This window comes from Schistocerca gregaria, chromosome 8, assembly GCF_023897955.1.
Source record: "Schistocerca gregaria isolate iqSchGreg1 chromosome 8, iqSchGreg1.2, whole genome shotgun sequence".
NCBI classification, from domain to species: domain Eukaryota; kingdom Metazoa; phylum Arthropoda; class Insecta; order Orthoptera; family Acrididae; genus Schistocerca; species Schistocerca gregaria.
The window spans coordinates 495014601-495035033 of record NC_064927.1 but is presented as its reverse complement, the minus strand read 5'-3'; the positions used below and the strand labels follow the sequence as shown (position 1 = coordinate 495035033).

The window sequence follows — 20433 nt, the reverse complement described above, 5'->3', positions numbered from 1 at the left end:
AGATGTTGCTTCTTGTAATTTCAAGGCCGAGGTAGTATTTTTCTTGAATTTTGTAAATAAAAATGTACTCACAGTTCTCTTGAAGAGGGGTAGTGGTAGTGATATCAGATTGTAAGCCGATACCAGATTCCTTGAAGCTTGTTGATTGTACTGAACAGGACTTCAGTGTATTCCCTAAATTTATTTTTACACCGTGAACAGACAAAGGAATTGATTTCCAACGACTGGCTGCCAATTGTTTCGCTTCAGTTTTCCTAGATATCTTGTAACATGATTTTCCCAGTTTGAGTTTATACGAACTTCAGGGTAAAGATGGTTCTGTTTGATGGTGATAGAAATCAAAAATTATCTTCGGCCTCTTTCGGTGTGCCACAGCCCCTTCCTCAATCCGTATTTCAAACATTTCTTAGACGTACTTGTAATTCGAATACAGCCAAATCGTTTTGGGATGTAAGAGTAAACACCCCAAAGATGAGAAACAGCAATTAATCTTTTTTTGAAGAATACTTGAAGTTTTAAGGTGAAGTCTACCCTTAAAATGGTTACATTTCGAAAGGGATGGGAAGTAACATGATTGTCAGTTTAGGAAGTTCAAAGCGGCCAGACATTTCAACGTCAAGGTACCAGAGCAGCACACTGGTCTATTGTGTACCGTTTGTGATAGTGTCTTCATACGCTTAGTGCTCTATTAATGTGTTTCAAAACTTTGATCACAACGAAAAACGAAGAAAAGTACATTACAACAGTTTCCATGCAAAAGGTTATGAACACTTGGATGATTAACGGCGAGAAGCAGATGTGGAAAAAAAAAACTGAAATTATTCATCATAAGAGACCAGAGAAACCATGACTCAATAGCTTTTCCAACATTTTCACTATGGAAGTACATTTTTTTGTTTTCAAGATGAACACTCAACGAATGAATCTGCCGTTAGTTACCAAACTGCTTTTCGTGTAATGTGACAGTGTGGCATCTCGACCTAGTGAAAGAAATTTCAATTGAAAATACAGTAACTTACAGTAATGCAGTAAAAGTACAGTTATACAGAAAACTCAGTAATATAATACAGAAATTGGAAATCTATTTTTTTTTTAATAAATACATTTCAGAATGAATGTACCAAATTTGAGGACACTAATGTAACGAATGAAATTTTTGTGTTTTTTTTCCATAACTCCATTGAAATCTGGATTAAGTTTTGTTACCATCAATATCAGGTTCTATTCCACATTTAAGATGATTTTGCTTTAAGACTGTAATACTACAAAGAGCAGGAAAGACCTGCTCAACTAAGTTGTAGGGAAACGCATCAAATGTTGCTATGCCTCTATTGAAGGATAGCAGTTGTTGACCAGCGTCAGAGAGATTTCGCCATTTGTGAAAGGATCTTCAATCTAAGAATGCGAGGTTGTGGGATAGGAAAATATTCTCGAAAACTTACAGCTAATGTTAACAAAGTGTCTTACAAGTGTTCAAGACTTCAGTAGAGAGTTTTTCACCCGAAGAATCAAAGAAGTTCCTGAGCACTCGAAATGATGAATCGTTGTTCTTACTGTTTACTGTCGACATCTGCAGGTTTTTAACGGTAGTTTCAAGTTTTCTCTCAACCTGCAGGATATTAACGTTTCTTCTTTGCAGGTCCAAGTTAAATTCGTTGAGAAAGGGGAAAATGTCCACTACATTGGCCACTTTGCGCAACCAATAGAAATCATACAGTTTCTCGCTTGAAAACAACGTTGCTTGTCTAAAATAAACGAGTGCACTTCGTCACGCAGCTCAAAGAAACGACACAGAACTTCCCTCTTGAGAAACAATGCACTTCAATAAGTGAGCAAAGCTGATTGCGTTCGTTGCCGATTTCTTCACATGAAACTGTGAAAAAACAAGAATTCGGATAAGGTGATTAAATGAAATTAATAAGTTTTGTAACTTCACGCAGAGCAAGTTTCAAATCCTCGGACATTTTCCTTGCGGTTAAAGCTTCTTTGTACGAAGCAATGAGTACACTATTTCTGATGCTAAATGTTTAATTCGAGCCATTAGGCTTGTAAAAGTGCCCTGAAAAGAAACAATTTCTCTCCCTTGAAACAGTGCTACATAACTGTTGGCCAGCTTCAGGGCAGAAATTTAGCAAAGTGGGGAAACATTTAAATTTACAAAAGTAGGTATAATTTCTAATTCCTTTATTTTTAGCAGCTGAAAAATCTCTTCTTGCGTAACAGCTGAGAGTTACATTTTATGACAACAGATTTCAATTTTTAGGCGTCGCGGACCCCCTGGCTGGGTATTGCGGACCCACTTTGAGAAACACTGGCTTAGGGCATTAGAACACGACCGACCGCTAGAGACACTCACCAAACCAGCGGATTAAAGAGCAGGTTTTGGAATGTCGTAACAATGACAATTTTCTACGAGCTCTTTTATTTTGTTATCGTCGTCACAACCGTATCCACGTGCTAGGCCATCTGGTTTGTTCCTGTCTGGTGTTCGTCTTTCGGGGACACCTTGCACTTCGGCTTCGTCTAAAGTAGAGCTAACTTTGTTGCGCGATTTTCATCCATTTTCAGCACACGTTTCAACCACTTATTTGGACATCCATTACTTCTGGCCGCTACAGAATATATGTCTAGTTATTTTCGGATAGCCTCATCTCTGTAGTAGCCTCTGGAAGCAGACCTTAATTTTATTGTTGTTTCTCTTCTGCAAAGGCTTCCCGGCGTCCTACGTATTGTTCCGGGCACTTTAGATCAAACCCCAACCTTAGGTCCAACATCTTGGTCATATTCGTATCTGACATTGCATGAAGTTACATTTTTAGCCGCTCCTTTTGGAATTTCTCAGCTGTTGCATTTTTCGGTGTCTTTCCAGAAAATGCAGCAACTCACATCGCAAAAATCAGGACTAAAACATATCGCATTACACAAAAAAAACGAGCCTGATAAGAAGAACGGTATCTTGAAACGCACCGTGCGGAAAATAAAGAAAAATCCTGAATGCCAACAACAAATGTTATTACGTAACAAACGACACACATTCGCGGACTTTCATCAACCATTTCATAATGGATGAAATAAAAAACTAAAATAATAGTTCTATTTAGTTCGGAAGTTATTTAGAAACTCATAAATAGCCTGTATGAAGTATTGATTACAGAGAGTGTGTTACTCGACTGTACTGTATGCAGATGTGGCACACTATACATCACTATTGAAAAAGAAACGATGCGCCAATGAAAATTACAGCAATATATTACAAGTAACAAAATATCTCACATCACTTCTGGATGGATAACTTTGTTTTAACCAAAAGTATGGCATCAAAACATTACAATGTCTCATAACCTCACAGTTCCCTGAGGTTCCGTCCATGTGGCAAACAAACGCTGCTTAAATACTTACTGGACCATAGTCTGCTTCTTAAACAGCACCCTTGCTAAGTTATCTTATCAGAAAAATCACAGAAAACTACTACGAAAAACAGCCAGCTCTTTGCCACGTCCCGATACCATAGAAAAATTTATTTTCAGTTCGAATTCCGCTGCTCGTTATCCACTTTAGGACAATGTACCATATTTCCTCCTTCAACTGAACTTTTACTGCTCGCACATTATCGTTTATTTTTCGCTCCGCGAGGAATAAGCGTTCAGTTGCAAGTGGTCGTTCAAATAGCGGTCCCATCGATACGATGACCAAACGGGCAGCCGTTCGGTCGCAGAGTACCCGCAAATGGGGATTCGGGCGCAGTTTTCCGTAACAGTACAGAGCGTATGGCTGGTGTGGCGTGATTTACGCGCTCCGAATCTCTGCGGGGAGGTGCTATTAATTTGCATAATCCGGCCGGCAGCGGCGTTTGCGCACTACTTTGATCCTACTGGCGCCAGCGGATGCGGTGCGCACAGAGTGCGTGCGAAAGCGGGAGGGCAGAGAAATCCACGGTAGTGGCTGCAAATGGGACGGTTAAGCACTCTGGAATGCTAGTCTGTCATATAACGGCATTACTGGAATACCGTGGCTGTTACGCGATGCACAATATTGTCATTGTACGGCAGGGAGCAACCAGCTGCAATTCGGTTTTGTTTCATTTCACTGAAAAAACACCTAGCCGGCTTCCACTTTATGCAATCATTGTCAGACAGCTTGTATGCTTTTTACATGTGGATGTTTACAGCTGAGACTAGCAAGGACACACAAAAACTGAAAAGTTCAAAATTCAGATAATGATGGTTGCATTACAAACTCATGGAATGCAACTTACGTCAATGATAGCCTGGAACATTTGCTTAAAGCGTCTTTCTTCAAAAAATACCGTTCATGTTGTTCTTGACTTTTTTTTTAAGTATTCACGTTCGTTTTGCATATGACTCTAAGGTCGAAGCAACCGAAACGGCCGCTTGCAGCGAAAACTGACACGGGTGGGTGAATTCAGTTATGCAACAACAGAAGCAAAGTCAACACGGTTCCGCAGACGAGCCGATTGCAAGATATTTGCGAATGTGTGAGACTTCAGTACTAAGTATCCACATAGTTGGCATAAGTATTTCATAAGTACATTTTTGGATTACGTCACCACGTAATAGGGGTCAAATTTCACTCGAGGGTGCCTTTAACAAGAAAGCCGGCACTGCTTCGGCACATTACATATTACAATTTGTGTTCTTTTTCAACTCGCTCGGGCCATATGCGCACTACGGTGCTTGTGTTTTGCTGCGCTGTTGTCGTTGCCGCCTCTTGTGTTGTTGGTGATGTTCAGTGCCTCAGTCAATCTATCGATCTGTGTATCTACATATATACATACTCTGCAAACCAGTGTGAAGTTTTTGTCGGAGGATACTTTGGAATGGCACTACTGTTTCTTCCCTCTGTAATTACTATATTATTGTTTTCACAGTCAACACGGAAGTGGATCTTAGGGCAGAGCCTTCACTTTATATCAGTTCTCGAAATTTTCGAAGCAGGCTTTCTATGGGTAACTGGTGTCTGTCTTCAAGAGTATTGCAATTCTGGTTCCCTAACACTGTCGCGGCGCTGTCCCGTGAGTGAAACAGACCCTATGTCACTCATGTCAACCTTCCTTACCCACATAGAGTATCCGTTGCTTGTCCACTTATGGATCTTGTGCGTTTGAGAAACATTCCAAGATAGGGACGCACACATGATTGTAAGCTATCTTCTTCTCCTAGAGTGCCACATCTTTGTGACGCACCACTGAATAGCAGCATGTTTGACGCTCATGTACTCTGTCACTATTCTGAGTCTGCTTTTTATGTAATATAAGTGAGAAAAAGTTGTAGGTCGTCTACAGAATTTCTGCTGTTGCCCAACAAAGGTGAACAGTAATAAAGATCCCTCGGAGTGTATGTGAAAACATGAAGAAAGTGAATGTTATTCGTTTGAGAAAGACAACGTAAACTAATATCTCAGCAGGTTATCATATCACTTCAGAAGCATTCTAATACGAGGCTGTAGCGCAACCGTCATTATTGCACTTTTGAACTGTCATTTTCCATTTACTGCAGGGCAAGTCATCTGTAAACCGACGTCCCGCACGTTTTGATAGAAGCGTGAAAATCGCCTGACGATGGATGTTTGACTTCACAACGCCTTAACGGTGTTTTTTTCGATATAGTGAACCAGAACAAAAATAAGTTTTTGAAAACAAAAATTGTGGCTGTTTCGTGGCTGCCGTGTGCTAACAAGTTCCTGGAAAGTTTCGTAGCATAACATCATTGTTGTTGCTAGTCCTAGATTTGCAGCTCAAAACAATGGTTAACAGTTACGCAATTTTCATGTAACACTAAGTTCCAGTGATTGACCGTTTTTTTCACCTTTGGGTTTAGCAAGCACCTTTGAAGTAGGAGGACAATTTGCTAGATACAACAAAAAAGTAAAACTTAAAAACATACCCAGCGTCTGGCGACTACAGCGAAAAAGAGCTGATTGTTGACACGTACTCGTTTTACCTGAAACAGAGAAAAAAACCGTAGTCAGGTAAGTTAACACTGAATGTGAATTTAGAGAGGCAATAATAATCCAAGTGTTAGTCCAAAAACGATAAAACTAACGTAATCAGGTACAGAATAGGTCCAAGCCTTCACGTATTCTACACATAGGTGGTTGCTTGTCTCATTAAATAGTTATTCGATGGTATCTTTTGCATTTTCTTAATTCAATTTCCTTATTACCCCACCTACTGTTCGTCAGTATAGTCTGTTACACAAAAACACTTTGCAGCTCGGCGAGCGACATGTCGCAGTGATTCAGGCGCTTAGAGGGACGGAGTTCAAACGCCAGTCAGTTCACCCTGATAAAGGTTTCCCGTTGTGTCCCTCAGTTTCAGGCGAATACCGGGATGACTCCTGCAAGAAAACCGCATTCGATCGCGTGCCTCAGCCCTGTACTGCTTTGTTACAACACAATCTAACAGTGACTTCGATGTCGACGTTATACCCCAATAAATGTAAACTTCGTATGGCATTGTTCGCTAGCAACCTAAGCCACGGGGTCGGGCGCTAAGCTCCTATCTTCCTTAGCGACTGACCTCATTACAAAGCCGCCCTTGAAAACTAATCTGGCAGACACGTAATCTGGTCCTTGGCACTAATATCCTACCCACTTTCTTTTCCAGTACAATTATGTTTGAAAGCGACGTCTCAAGTAATAACGTCCTTTGCGATTACACAATACACGCTGTGACTGTACTGTACAGGTATGTGCTCAGAAATAAAAAGGAAGGAAAGTTAGCTGTTTAAGCTGTCATTAGAGACGACGCGCAAGGTACTTTTAGGGAAGGAAGTGAGAAGGCAGTCTGCGTAATCCTTTTCGAAAGAAACATACGGTATTCTCTATAAGCAACGTAGGGCTTAGGGAAACCAAGGAAAACGAAATCTGAATGAGCGGTCTGGGATGTGAAGCGCGGTCCTCCCGAATGGAGTGCCTCAGCCATCCCACCCAGAATGCAGCGCGCCTAGAGAATGCCGCCGCTGGTAACCTATTCGTGACGGGATATCCTAGTCACTGGTGACAATATGAAACAGAACATTGTTATCTTCACACCTTAAACTTGTTCCCCAATGGTGGTTGGCAATACTGGAAACGGGAAGTCGGATTATTGGATTTTGCATATCCTCATTCGTATAGTCCCTAATGGATAACACGCGACGATAAATCCACATCTAGACAAGAAGTATTTGTTACACAGAAAAGAAACTAATTATCCTCGGAAGTGTACCTTAACGATATCTATTTAAATATTTAGTAATATTAACTAAAATCTCACTCTGCTTTCATAACTGACGACATGTTGTTATGAGTCGATTAGAGTTAGTTAGTATTTCTGATATTCACTGACATGTGCAAGCATGTTCGAAGGAACAATGCATCGTACTTCTCACAAATAGGGGCAGTGTAATATCGTATCTATCCGCCGATACCAGGCTAGCGACTTTCGATTAAATATGGGGATTCCAATAAGTGTACGAGAGCAGGCTGATGACACATGGACAACGAGATATAGAAGACTGGGTGTGGCCATGAAGCGTGCACGGGCAACCGAAATTGCCGTGGCGACCGCTCGCAACAATCGCGAAATTCGCGTTCGAGTCCCGATCCGGCACAAATTTTCATTGTTGTCATTCTATTTCACTGATGTATGTTGCCCGTATTCGCAACTGCGAATACATTTCCTGTATATAAACATAATACTGCCTAAAAGCCAAGTGAAACACAACGCTATAACACTTTTTGACAAACCATCCAGAGAACTAAGATGTCTCACAGACTGTAGACGTGATTTTATTTGCCGACTGTAGTTCCCATTTCTTGGTCATTGTATTTACAACAAAGATAAGATCTTGAATAAAAATAAGTAATACCTTACATAGTCCTATCCGTAAATGGCCGAAGTCTAGCTATATAAATCTCTTCATTAGTTTATTGAGCTGACATGTTCCAAATCATAACGTTCAACGTCAGAATAACTCAAAGCGCCCTCTGCAGAAAAGAGAAGCAACTGTATGAATATCATGATCTCAAACGGGAAACCAGTACTAAGTAAAGAAGGGAAACCTGAAAGTTGGAAGGAATATCTAGAAGAGCTACAATAGGAAAATAAAGTTGAAAGGAATAGTATAAAAAGGGAAGAGGAAGTAGATGAAGATCGAGTCTCGATATGAGTTCAGAGATATGGCACAGTGAACAGAATTTGACAGAGTACTTAAAGACTGAAGTCGAAACGGGGGCCCCACAATTATTAAGATCCTTGGAGGAGCGAGCCATGACAAAACTATTCCACCTCGTGTGCAAGACGTATGAATGACATCCTCAGACATCAAGAAGAATATAATAATTCCAATTCCAAATGAAGATGCTGACAGGTGTGAAGATTTGCAAACTGTGAACAACGCTAAACTATCAGTTTAACAGGCTTATGATTGCAAAAGACAAACACGAATTCGATGCAGAAGAAAGGAAAAAACTGTTGAAACTCATTCTCGGGGAAGATCAGTTTGGGTTCCGAAGAAATGCTGGATCAAGCGAGCCAACACTGACCCTACGACTTACCTTAGAATACATGTTAAAGAAAGCCAAACTTGTGCTTATGGCATTTGTAAACTTAGAGGAAGCTACTGACAATGTTGACTGGAACACACTCTTTGAAATTCTGAAGGTAGCATAGATACAACGCAGGGAGTGAAAGGTTTCATACAACTTGCACAGAAGCCAGACGGCAGTTACAGGCATCAAAGGACGTGAAAGGTAGACAGTGGTTAAAAAGAAAGCGAGACACTTATAGCCTCTCCCAAGTGTTATTCAACCTGTACATTCAGAATGTAAAACAAAGGAAAAATTTGCAGAAGGAATTGGAAGTTCAACAGAGAAGAAATAAAATCTTTGAGGTTTGTCGATAACATCGTAATTCTGTCAGACACTTAATAACATGTTAACAGAATCTTCCGTCGGTTCTTGGTAGAACAACATTATAATAAATGAAAAGCAGCAGTCTGCTTTTGTTCTACAATATTACTTTTATTGTTAACAGGTTTTCAGCTTACAAGGCCATATTCAGACAGACTCAGCAAATGTAAGCCGAAAACCGGTTAACAGTAAAAGTAATACTGTAGAACAAAAGCAGACTTAATAACACTTGGAAGAGCAACTAAGCTAAATGGATATTGTGTCGATAAGAGTTATAAGCTGGACATCACCAAAGGTAAGATGAAATTCAGGCGAATTAAACCAGGCGACGCTCAGTGAATTACATTAAGAAATGAGAAAGTAAAAGCAAAAGACGGGTTTTGCTATTTGGGCAGCAAAATAACTGAACACGGCCGAAGCAGAAAGGATACTAAAAGCAAAAAGAGGAATTTGTTAACATCTAGTATTAATTTTCAGTGTCGCAAAGACCTTTCTGAAGGTATTTCTCTCGACTGTAGCCTTATACAGAAGTGAAATGATACCAGTCCCGACGAGAAAAGAATAGAAGCTTTTGAGAGGCGGTGCTACAGAAGAATGCTGTAGCTTATTCGGGTAGATCGAGTAAATAATGAGGAGGTCGTGGCACGACTTGAGTAAAAGAAGGCATCGGCTGATAAAATACATTCAAGTCAAGAAATTAGCAATTTGGGGAAGGTGGGATCTGTGGAGGATAAACAGTAGGGGCTAATGTTCCGTCATTATCGAGCTCATTAGAGATGGAGCAAGAGCTCTTAGTGTTCTAAGAATAGGGAAGGAAATCGGCCTTACCTTTCCAGGAATTTGCCTCGAGCGATTTACGGAAATCACGCAAAACCTAAATCGGAACGGCCAGACGCGGATTTGAACGGTTGTCCTGTCGAATGCGAGTGCAGTATGCTGACCACTGCGCCACCTCCCTCAGTCATTGTTGAGAGAGGGCAAAAGATAAACGCAGCCAGCATCTTCAACCGTCTATCGGTCGCAGTTGTTACTCGCAGATGAAGAGTCTCCTACAGGACACCTTGGCGTGGCGAGCTGCATTAGACCAGTACGCGGACTGAAGACAACAACAATAATCCCAACAACCGCCTAATAGCGTGCAGTCTCTGACTTTGGCAAGAATTTCTATGTTCACGTATAACGTAAGCACATTGATACACGTACTTGTATGTAGTGACAGATGCGGCAAAGTACTGCTTAAAAGAACACATTCGTTAACATGCGCGATGCAAAGCAAAGTCTTTGCAGCCCCTGAAGAATGGTTCGTGGAGTTACGTGGCGCAATCATCTCTGCGCAGCGCCAGAACTTCTCAACGGTAGCACGGAAATGCTAACGAGTTTCCGAGACAGCTAACACGACGCTGCAGAATCCTTAGCACTGTTTCCACCAATTAGTACGCCAAACGTGCCGAAAACGTTATGTTCGTACGGATATTCGTTTAGTGAGCTGTCACGTCGGGTTTGCGGTCGAGGTCGTTGACTTTCGTGGGAAAGGGCGGGGAGAAAATTAAATCTAGACTCTAAAGCAACTTGTTCGAGGCTAAATTGATAAAAGGTGTTTCATTGCCAGAAGTCGGCAGGTGGAGTGCCAAGGAGGCTGCGAAGTACCCGACCTCGACACGTTCTACGTAGAACAACACCGCGGCCGGTAGGCGAGTAGAGGGCAGGACAGGTGTGGGGACAGCATTAGTGGTGGGGGCGCAGGGGAAATGCCGGGCGCTAGAGAGCAAGTGCCGTTCTAAACTGAAGCCTACACTCATATTTTTTGTAAATGTTGAACGGGGCCCCTCCACGTCTACACTTGCATGGTGACCATTCAAGAAGTTCCTTCGCCTCTGCTTGTATCTAAAAACAGTTCCGTCGAAAATTCAGCGATTTATTTTTGCCTGACTAGTTACCCATTTCCACTTTAAGAGAAGTGTCAGGAGTGGCGAATTTTGAATAAAACCTATACACTTCAGACAGAGATTTAGGAACCAGATTTTAAATTGTAGGACATTTCTAGGGGCAGATGTGGACTCTGACAACAATCTATTGGTCATGAACTATAAATTAAAACTGAAGAAACTGGAAAGAGGTGGGAATTTAAAGAGATGGGACCTGGATAAACTGAAAGAACCAGAGGTTGTACAGAGTTTCAGGGAGAGCATAAGGGAACAACTGACAAGAATGGGGCAAAGAAATACAGTAGAAGAAGAATGGGTAGCTTTGAGGGGTGAAAAAGTGAAGGCAGCAGAGAATGAAGTACGTAAAAAGAAGAGGGCTAGTAGAAATCCTTGGGTGGGAGAAGAAATACTGAATTTAATTGATGAACGGAGAAAATATAAAAATGCAGTAAATGAAGCAGGCAAAAAGGAATACAAACGTCTCAAAAATGGGATCGACAAGAAGTGCAAAATGGCTAAGCAGGTATGGCTAGAGGACAAATGTAAGGATGTAGAGGCTTATCTCACTAGGGGTAAGATAGATACTTCCTACAGGAAAATTAAAGAGACCTTTGGAGAAAAGAGAACCACTTGTATGAATATCAAGAGCTCAGATGGAAACCCAGTTCTCACCGAAGAAGGGAAAGCAGAAAGGTGGCAGGAGTATATAGAGGGACTATACAAGGGCGATATACTTGAGGGCAATGTTATAGAATGGAAAGAGGATGTAGATGAAGATGAAATGGGAGATATGATACTGCGAGAAGAGTTTGATTGAGCACTGAAAGACCTGAGTCGAAACAAGGCCCTGCGAGTAGACACCATTCCATTAGAACTACTGACAGCCTTGGGAGAGCCAGTCATCACAAAACTCTACCATCTGGTGAATAAAATGTATGAGACAAGCGAAATACCCTGAGACTTCAAGAAGAATATAATAATTCCAATTCCAAAGAAAGCAGGCGTTGACAGATATGAAAATTACCGAACTATCAGTTTAATAAGTCTCGGCTCCAAAGTACTAACGCGAATTCTTTACTGACGAATGGAAAAAGTGGTAGAAGCTGACCTTGGGGAAGATCAGTTTGGATTCCATAGAAATATGGGAACACGTGAGGCAATACGGACCCTACCACTTATCTTAGAAGCAAGATTAAGGAAAGGCAAACCTACATTTCTAGCATTTGTAGACTTAGAGAAACCTTTTGACAATGTTGATTGGAACACTCTCGTTCAAATTCTGAAGGTGGCAGGGATAAAATACAGGGAGCGAAAGGCTATCTACAATTTGTACAGAAACCAGATGGCAGTTATAAGAGTCGAGGGTCATGAAAGGGAAGCAGTGGTTGGGGAGGGAGTGAGACAGGGTTCTACATCTACATCTACATTTATACTCCGAAAGCCACCCAACGGTGTGTGGCGGAGGGCACTTTACGTGCCACTGTCATTACCTCCCTTTTCTGTTCCAGTCGCGTATGGGTCGCGGGAAGAACGACAGTCTGAAAGCCTCCGTGCGCGCTCGAATTTCTCTAATTTTACATTCGTGATCTCCTCGGGAGATGTAAGTAGGGGGAAGCAATATATTCGATACCTCATCCAGAAATGCACCCTCTCGAAACCTGGCGAGCAAGCTACACCGCGATGCAGAGCTACCAGTGTTTGTTCCGCTATCATATAATCATACAATAAAGGATCCTTCTTTCTATGTATTCGCAATACATTACATTTGTCTGGATATGCTGTTTCGAGCCACTTACTGTTTTAACGGAAGACCAGAACTTCCTAGGATTTTCTGTCAAGTCGGTACATAGAATTTTACTTTCGAATTCACTGAACGCTTCACGCATAGCCCTCCTTACGCTAACTTGGACATAGTTTAGCTTCTGTTTCTCTGAGAGGTTTTGGCTGCGTTTAAAATTGCAGTGAAGCTCTCTTTGCTTTCGCAGTAGTTTCCTAACTTTGTTGTTGAACCACGGTGGGTTTTTCCCGTCCCTCACAGTTTTACTCGGCACGTACCTGTCTAAAACGCATTTTACAAATGCCTTTAACTTTTTCCATAAACACTCAACATTGTCAGTGTAGGAACAGAAATTTTCGTTTTGATCTGTTAGGTAGTCTGAAATCTGTCTTCTATTATTCTTGCTAAACAGATAAACCTTCCTCCCTTTTTTTATATTCCTATTAACTTCCATATTCAGGGATGCTGCAACGACCTTATGATCACTGATTCCCTGTTCTGCACTTACAGAGTCTAAAAGTTCGGGTCTGTTTGTTATCAGTATGTCCAAGATGTTATCTCCACGAGTCGGTTCTCTGCTTAATTGCTCGACGTAATTTTCGGATAGTGCACTCAGTATAATGTCACTCGACGCCCTTTCCCTACCACCCGTCCTAAACATCTGAGTGTCCCAGCCTATATCTGGTAAATTGAAATCTCCACCTAAGACTATAACATGCTGAGAAAATTTATGTGAAATGTATTCCAGATTTTCTCTCAGTTTTTCTGCCACTAATGCTGCTGAGTCGGGAGGTCGGTAAAGGAGCCAATTATTAACCTAGCTTGGTTGTTGAGTGTAACCTCCACCCATAATATTTCAGAGGAACTATCCACTTCAACTTCACTACAGGATAAACTACTACTAACAGCGACAAACACGTCCCCACCGGTTGCATGCAATCTATCCTTTCTAAACACCGTCTGTGCCTTTGTAAAAATTTCGGCTGAATTTATCTCTGGCTTCAGCCAGCTTTCTGTACCTATAACGATTTCAGCTTCGGTGTTTCTATCAGCGCTTGAATTCCGGTACTTGACCAATGCAGCTTCGACAGTTTACAATTACAATACCGATTGCTGCTTGGTCCGCGCATGTCCTGACTTTGTACCACACCCTTTGAGGCTGTTGCCCTTTCTGTACTTGCCCGAGGCCATCTAACCTAAAAAACCGCCCAGTCCACGCCACACAACCCCTGCTACCCGTGTAGCCGCTTGCTGCGTGTAGTGGATTCCTGACCTATCCAGTGGAACCCGAAACCCCACCACCCTATGGCGCAAGTCGAGGAATCTGCAGCCCACACGGTCGCAGAACCGTCTCAGCCTCTGATTCAGACCCTCCACTCGGCTCTGTACCAAAGGTCCGCAGTCAGTCCTGTCGACGGTGCTGCAGATGGTGAGTTCTGCTTTCATCCCGCTAGCGTGACTGGCAGTCTTCACCAAATCAGATAGCCGCTGGCAGCCAGAGAGGATTTCCTCCGATCCATAGCGACACACATCATTGGTGCCGACATGAGTGACCACCTGCAGATGGGTGCACCTTGTACCCTTCATGGCATCCGGAAGGACCCTTTCCACATCTGGAATGACTCCCCCCGGTATGCACACGGAGTGCACATTGGTTTTCTTCCCCTCTCTTGCTGCCATATCCCTAAGGGGCCCCATTACGCGCCTGACGTTGGAGCTCCCAACTACCAGTAAGCCCACCCTCTGCGACTGCTCGGATATTGCAGACTGAGGGGCAACCTCTGGAACAGGACAAGCAGCCATCTCTGGCCGAACATCAGTATCAGCCGGAGACAGAGCCTGAAACCGGTTCGTCAGACAAACTGGAGAGGCCTTCCGTTCAGCCCTCCGGAATGTCTTTCGCCCCCTGCCACACCTCGAGAAGACCTCCCACTCTACCACAGGTGAGGGATCAGCCTCAATGTGGGCAGTGTCCCGGGCAACCACAGTCGTAGTCCGATCGGGGGATGCGTGGGACGAGCTGGCCGTCCCCGACAAACCCCCATCCGGACCCCCACAGTGATGCCCATTGGCAACAGCCTCAAGCTGTGTGACCGAAGCCAACACTGCCTGAAGCTGGGAGCGAAGGGATGCCAACTCAGCCTGCATCCGAACACAGCAGTTGCAGTCCCTATCCATGCTAAAAACTGTTGTGCAAAAAACGTCTGAATTAATCTACAGAGAGCACAAACAAATCGACACAAAATTTAAACGGTTATTAAAATACAAGATTGCCTAGTAAATGCAGTAATGCTGCAACTTGCGCACTGCTGACACACTGCTTGGCGGCGGAAGGAGACTACGCGATTTTACACTATTCAGGTACTAAATCGCGATGCTACAACTCTCAAAACCTATAATACGCCCGAAATTAATGAATTAAACAATGCAAGTACCAAAAACACGCAAAGGAATTAAGAATTAAACTATGTAACAAATGAGTGAGCTTGGAGTATACGACTTTCTGCTGGCAGCTGTTCATCCAACGGCGGCAGGGAGCACACTCCCCCCGATTTTATTCAATCTGTATATTGAGGAAGCAGTAAAGCAAACAAAATAAAAAGTCGGAGTAGGTATTAAAATTCATGGAGAAGAAATAAAAACTTTGAGGTTCGCCGATGGCATTGCAATTCTGTCAGAGACAGCAAAGGACTTGGAAGAGCAGTAGAACGGAATGGACAGTGTCTTGAAGTAAGGATATAAGATGAACATCAACAAAAGCAAAACGAGGATAATGGAATGTAGTCGAATTAAGTCGGGTATTGCTGAGGGAATCTGGTTAGGAAATGAGATACTTAAAATAGTAAAGGAGTTTTGCTATTTGGGGAGCAAAATAACTGATGATGGTCGAAGTAGAGAGGATATAAAATGTAGACTGGCAATGGCAAGGAAAGCGTTTCTGAAGAAGAAAAATTTGTTAACATCAAGTATAGATTTAAGTGTCAGGAAGTCGTTTCTTTAAGTATTTGTATGGAGTGTAGCCTTGTATGAAAGTGAAACATGGTCGATCAACAGTTTGGACAAAAAGAGAATAGAAGCATTTGAAATGTGGTGCTACAGAAGAATGCTGAAGGTTAAATGGGTAGATCACATAACTAATGAGGAGGTACTGAAAAGGACTGGGGAGAAGAGGAGTTAGTGGCACAACTTGACTAGAAGAAGGGATCGGTTGGTAGGACACGTTCTGAGGCATCAAGGGATCACCAATTTAGTATTGGAGGGCAGCGTGGAGGGTAAAAATCATAGAGGGAGACCAAGAGATGAATACACTAAACATTTTCAGAAGGATGTAGGCTGCAGTAGGTACTGGGAGATGAAGAAGCTTGCACAGGATAGAGTAGCATGGAGAGCTGCATTAAACCAGTCTCAGGACTGAAGACCACAACAACAACAACACACTTCTCTTGTTGCAAGTTAAAATTTGCTTCTTTTGCCAGAACGCAGCGGAATTTACAGTGTCTCACCTACTAACATGTTACGCTGACGCAACTGCGAGAGAATTCTGAAACAGTGGTTTATTATGTGAGGAACAGAGGGAAAGGATGGTCAGTAGCTTATGAAAAAGCACAGCCTCGGTACAAAATGAATTCGTACTGTCTTCACTTATGTTGTTCCAAAACCCATAGCATTTCTTGTTTCCCCGCCTATTGATGGCCCTTAAAAATAGATTCTTTTATGAAAAAGTCTGAAGGTTATTGCCATAACACGGTAGTTAATATTTTGCATAATACCATACAGCAAAACACTCCCCTCTTTGCGTGTCATCAGTTGCCAAAATTTCATTTCGATATCTAAAGCAGTTTATGAAATATGACGAATGTTGTGGATATTTCACTCTGACATTATCGCTGGCGCGGCGCGATCGCAACTCACTGTACTTTGTCAGATCAGTTTTCTCGAATTTGTTTACAGATAGATACCTCACCTACGTCTAAAGAAAAATTGGGTATGTTAGCTAAATGTCATACACGGCAACATTTTATGTAATATGCACCAAATGTGCAAAGTCATAGCGACCCCTGTTTTTCATTGCAAACTTTTTCGAATTTCGCGCATGTCTTACTGCCATGTAAATATCACAATAACCATGATTATTAACGAAATTATGGGCACGTCATAATGAACCTGACATATAAAGCTACAAGTAAAGCAAAAATGAAATTTTTTTACCAGTTTCCGTGTAATCGTTTGGGAAAGACTGCAGGGCGTGTTCGTCGATTCTGTCATCGGCGACTGCCCGAAAAGAGGGCAACAAAACGAACTCGCCCGCCGCTTTGAACGAAAACTGGTCACTGCGCATCGGCTACCTTATCCCGTGCGGACTCTCCGCAGGCGAGATTGATGCGTATTTCAAATATCCAGTTAGTGGCGAAATGTACAGACATTGCGGCTGACCATAAAAATGCATGTACAACTGCAAAACGATCCATCAGCAGAGACATTCTCCAACGACAGCTGGATACTGGTAATGGCAACATTCGTTCGCATGAAGGTATCTAATAAATTACATTGCCAGACAATTTCTGCAACAACGTTTCTTCTAAAATGAGTTTATCGAAAGTGTATTCCCTAATTACCATACACCAACTACAAAAGGCTGACAGACCTGTACATTTACACGCCAAAAGAAAGAATAACCAGATATATGGTATACGCATTAGCATCACGGTAAATTCAACCTTTATTGCTACTTCGATCAAATTTCAAAGATCAACCGCATTCATTATTTAGGTTTAAGAGATCCACTTTTCTTAATTTTATTCTGCGTTCCCTAATTACGTTAACGTATTTGAGATACTTAAATTACACTGAATAAAAGATTTTAGTTCAAGACATATATTTTGCTAGCGATGTCTTTGGCGGCACGACGTCCTCTAGTATCTTTGTAAAATCGAAGGAACGGACAGTTGAAGGAGAGAGAGAATGGCGTGAGTTTTTATGGACATCGAATGTATGAAAATAATGGTTCGACCGAATGGAGGACTAATATCGTAAAAAGTGTATAAGGGTGGAGCAATGAACGTGTGACTCCGAGTGAGCAAAGCCGCTGAGATACTGCAGATGAGGAGCTGGTGTCTGAGCTGTAAATGACGGAAGAATGCGGCTTTTTACTGAATTAGGGTCAGTAATAATTGATTACGTAATTACACTTTCAGTTTTGTGAATGCGTAGCACATGTACTAATTGCTTGATGTGTCTTTTCTGTTTGATAAAAAATCGGAATCCAACAATTATACATCGCGCGTTGCGATCAAATATCGGCAGTTGTGAGTAAACTGACAATACCTGTGCTTTTTAGGAAACCTGTTTGATTCAAGTCAGTTTGTCGCACGTAAGCGTCAATAATCGTTTCCCTGTATATTCGTCTAAAATCAAAAAATGTGCCACGCCATCTTAGCAAAAACAGCGAAGACAGATATTGTAGCATCACTCGCCGTCTTCGTCAAGAGGCACGAGAGTCTTTTTTTGCATATGTCTTTGGGCATCAGAAGGCATTGACTGCAAAGGTGAACAAAATATGCACAATCACGGATACACAATAAGATCCGACATAAGTTTAAAAGACTTCATTCATTATGTAGCAAAAACAATGTTTTTTAGTGAGAAACAAACCAGCAGGCAAAATTATTACGACAGTTGGTATATTAACTCGGTTTTGCTGACACAAAGATGTTTAAACCAATAATAATAATTCATCACTTGCAAAACATCTTGTTATAAGCGGTAAGTTAAAAGATAAAATACTTTGGAACCAATATTAAAGTAAGCACTTCATACAATATTACAGTCTTAATTAGGAGAAACTATGTACACTGTAAAGCATATGGGTGTCCAATGTTTTGTATACGCATCAATGAAATGTGCGTTGTGGAAGTAATTTTGCCACCTGAATTAAAATTAACAGCGGGAGGACACTTTTCTAAATACTAACTACTGCCGCAGTATTATTTCTAATTTCCTTCATTTTGTTGTGATAATTTCATGAGACTTATGTGGAAGGAAGTAATCTGTTACAAAAACAATCGGCCCACATCGCAAATGATTTTTTTTTATTTTCCTAAGGTGATAGTTTTTATTACATTACGATACATCGAATGTATGAAAATAAGAATTCGACCGACTGAAGGACAAATAGCGTAAAAAGTGTGTGATATTCCAATTAAGAGTTCAAATACTGTACTATGTTGCCTGACTGCTCTTGTAACGAACGTTCCCGTAATCTCGACATGGTAAAGAGTTTGTTCAGCATTCCGTAGCGCTTTCGCACTTGCTAATCGAGCCCGTGACGAAATGCGCACCACTTCACTGGATCTTCTCTACATCTTTTCATTAACGATGTGATCGAGGGTTAAGTCACTATATTTCGGGGCACCGAGGTTTTTTGCATGCCTGGATATTTTCTGAAGGAAGGCCTCGGTCAAGTCCAAGTAATAGCCAAGAATACTTCCGCAACACGGATGTTGATATTTCGGTGCGCGTGTGTGGTGCTGTAGACTGTCTGCACCTTCATAAGTTTAAAAAAAGGTGTTGAATCTCGGTTAATCTTTAGCAGAAATACGAACTATCTCAAAAATAGCCAACAGGATTTCCGTTGGCACCAACACTATTCGAAGAATGTTTTGCCACAACGAAAAACAGCCAACATCGCATTTACAACATACGTTAAACGTAGTTTTAAAAGTGAACGGCCGTCTCGGGATGAGTTTCTGTTCCAAACCGGTAACGGAGCTATTTATTTTTAATAAGTAACATGATTAACAGTTTCTGGTTGCTGCTTTTACTTTCTTGTATGAATTAGCATGTCTTTCAGATATATGGCAACCCAAAAGTTTAATTATAACTCGAGGAAATTGGAAAATCTGGATACACGTTATCAGGCTAACGAATAGCTAATTATAATTGATAGAATCATTTGCACAATTATTAGATTACATCACATAAGAAAGATGCAAAATCTATATTTTAATGTACATTTTAACTGTAAATATAAGGGGCAGTCAAATGAAACCTAGAAAGATGGGGAAAAAGTACTTTATAGTAGTACGTTTGACGGGAGTTACGGAAAAATCCTCGTATCTCAACAGATTGTGAGCCACCAAACTTATTTTCAGAAGGTAGAATACTTTGCTACGTAAAAGATAAGTATATTTCAGTAGTTCATGTAAAGTACAGTGTTATCAACAGGATTATGAAAGCAACTTTCTTTAGGTAACGTTCTGAAATTTCGGCCTTATGTGATTAAATGACATACATCGGACAAGTTAGGAAATAAAGTTTAAAGTATTTACAGAAATATTTGTGTTCATATTACCAATAACGTTGTCTGAAACCTAAATGACTTGGTAGTGTAACAACGAACACTACGGTTCTGGCATTTAAGATGATGTTATAATATTGTTCCTGGTGACAACAATACTGAGCTTTGTTGAATAATAAACATTACCTGTGGTAAATCAGGTTCCTTTCCCTACCAAACTAGTCAATGCATACATTTTGAACAGTATTTATTACTATTTAATCTTTTACCAACATATACACAGTTCATATAACACGTTATTTAACGAAACTGTGAACCATTAACGTAAACAAGGGAACGGTATTGCTACGTGGCCGCCCGTGGCACACCAACTGCAGCGGCCCCTACACGATCAATAATAGCTGCACAACAATGTTTTGGAGTATTGTTGACACTCTCCATAGGCTGTTCAATAATACTATCATTAATATATTAATATTGTGCAATAGCGCTGTGGTTCAAACTGTTGAATGATAAATTGG

At 41.3% G+C, this 20433-nt stretch overlaps 1 protein-coding gene across 6 annotated transcripts in view; it reads right to left on the bottom strand.

Moving 5' to 3' along the window:
* LOC126285457 (putative fatty acyl-CoA reductase CG5065) overlaps positions 1–20433 on the bottom strand; it is a 375357-nt gene that overhangs the window by 162524 nt on the left and 192400 nt on the right. For 3 of the 6 annotated variants that reach the window (XM_049984865.1, XM_049984859.1, XM_049984861.1), the window contains one exon: positions 5904–5960. The exons of the other annotated variants lie outside the window; for them this stretch is intronic. Coding sequence is in view for 1 of the 3 variants with exons in the window: in XM_049984859.1 (XP_049840816.1) it covers positions 5904–5960 (57 nt within the window). In the remaining 2 variants the exon portion in view is untranslated. The remainder of the gene's footprint in view (positions 1–5903; positions 5961–20433) is intronic. 6 annotated transcript variants of the gene reach the window in all.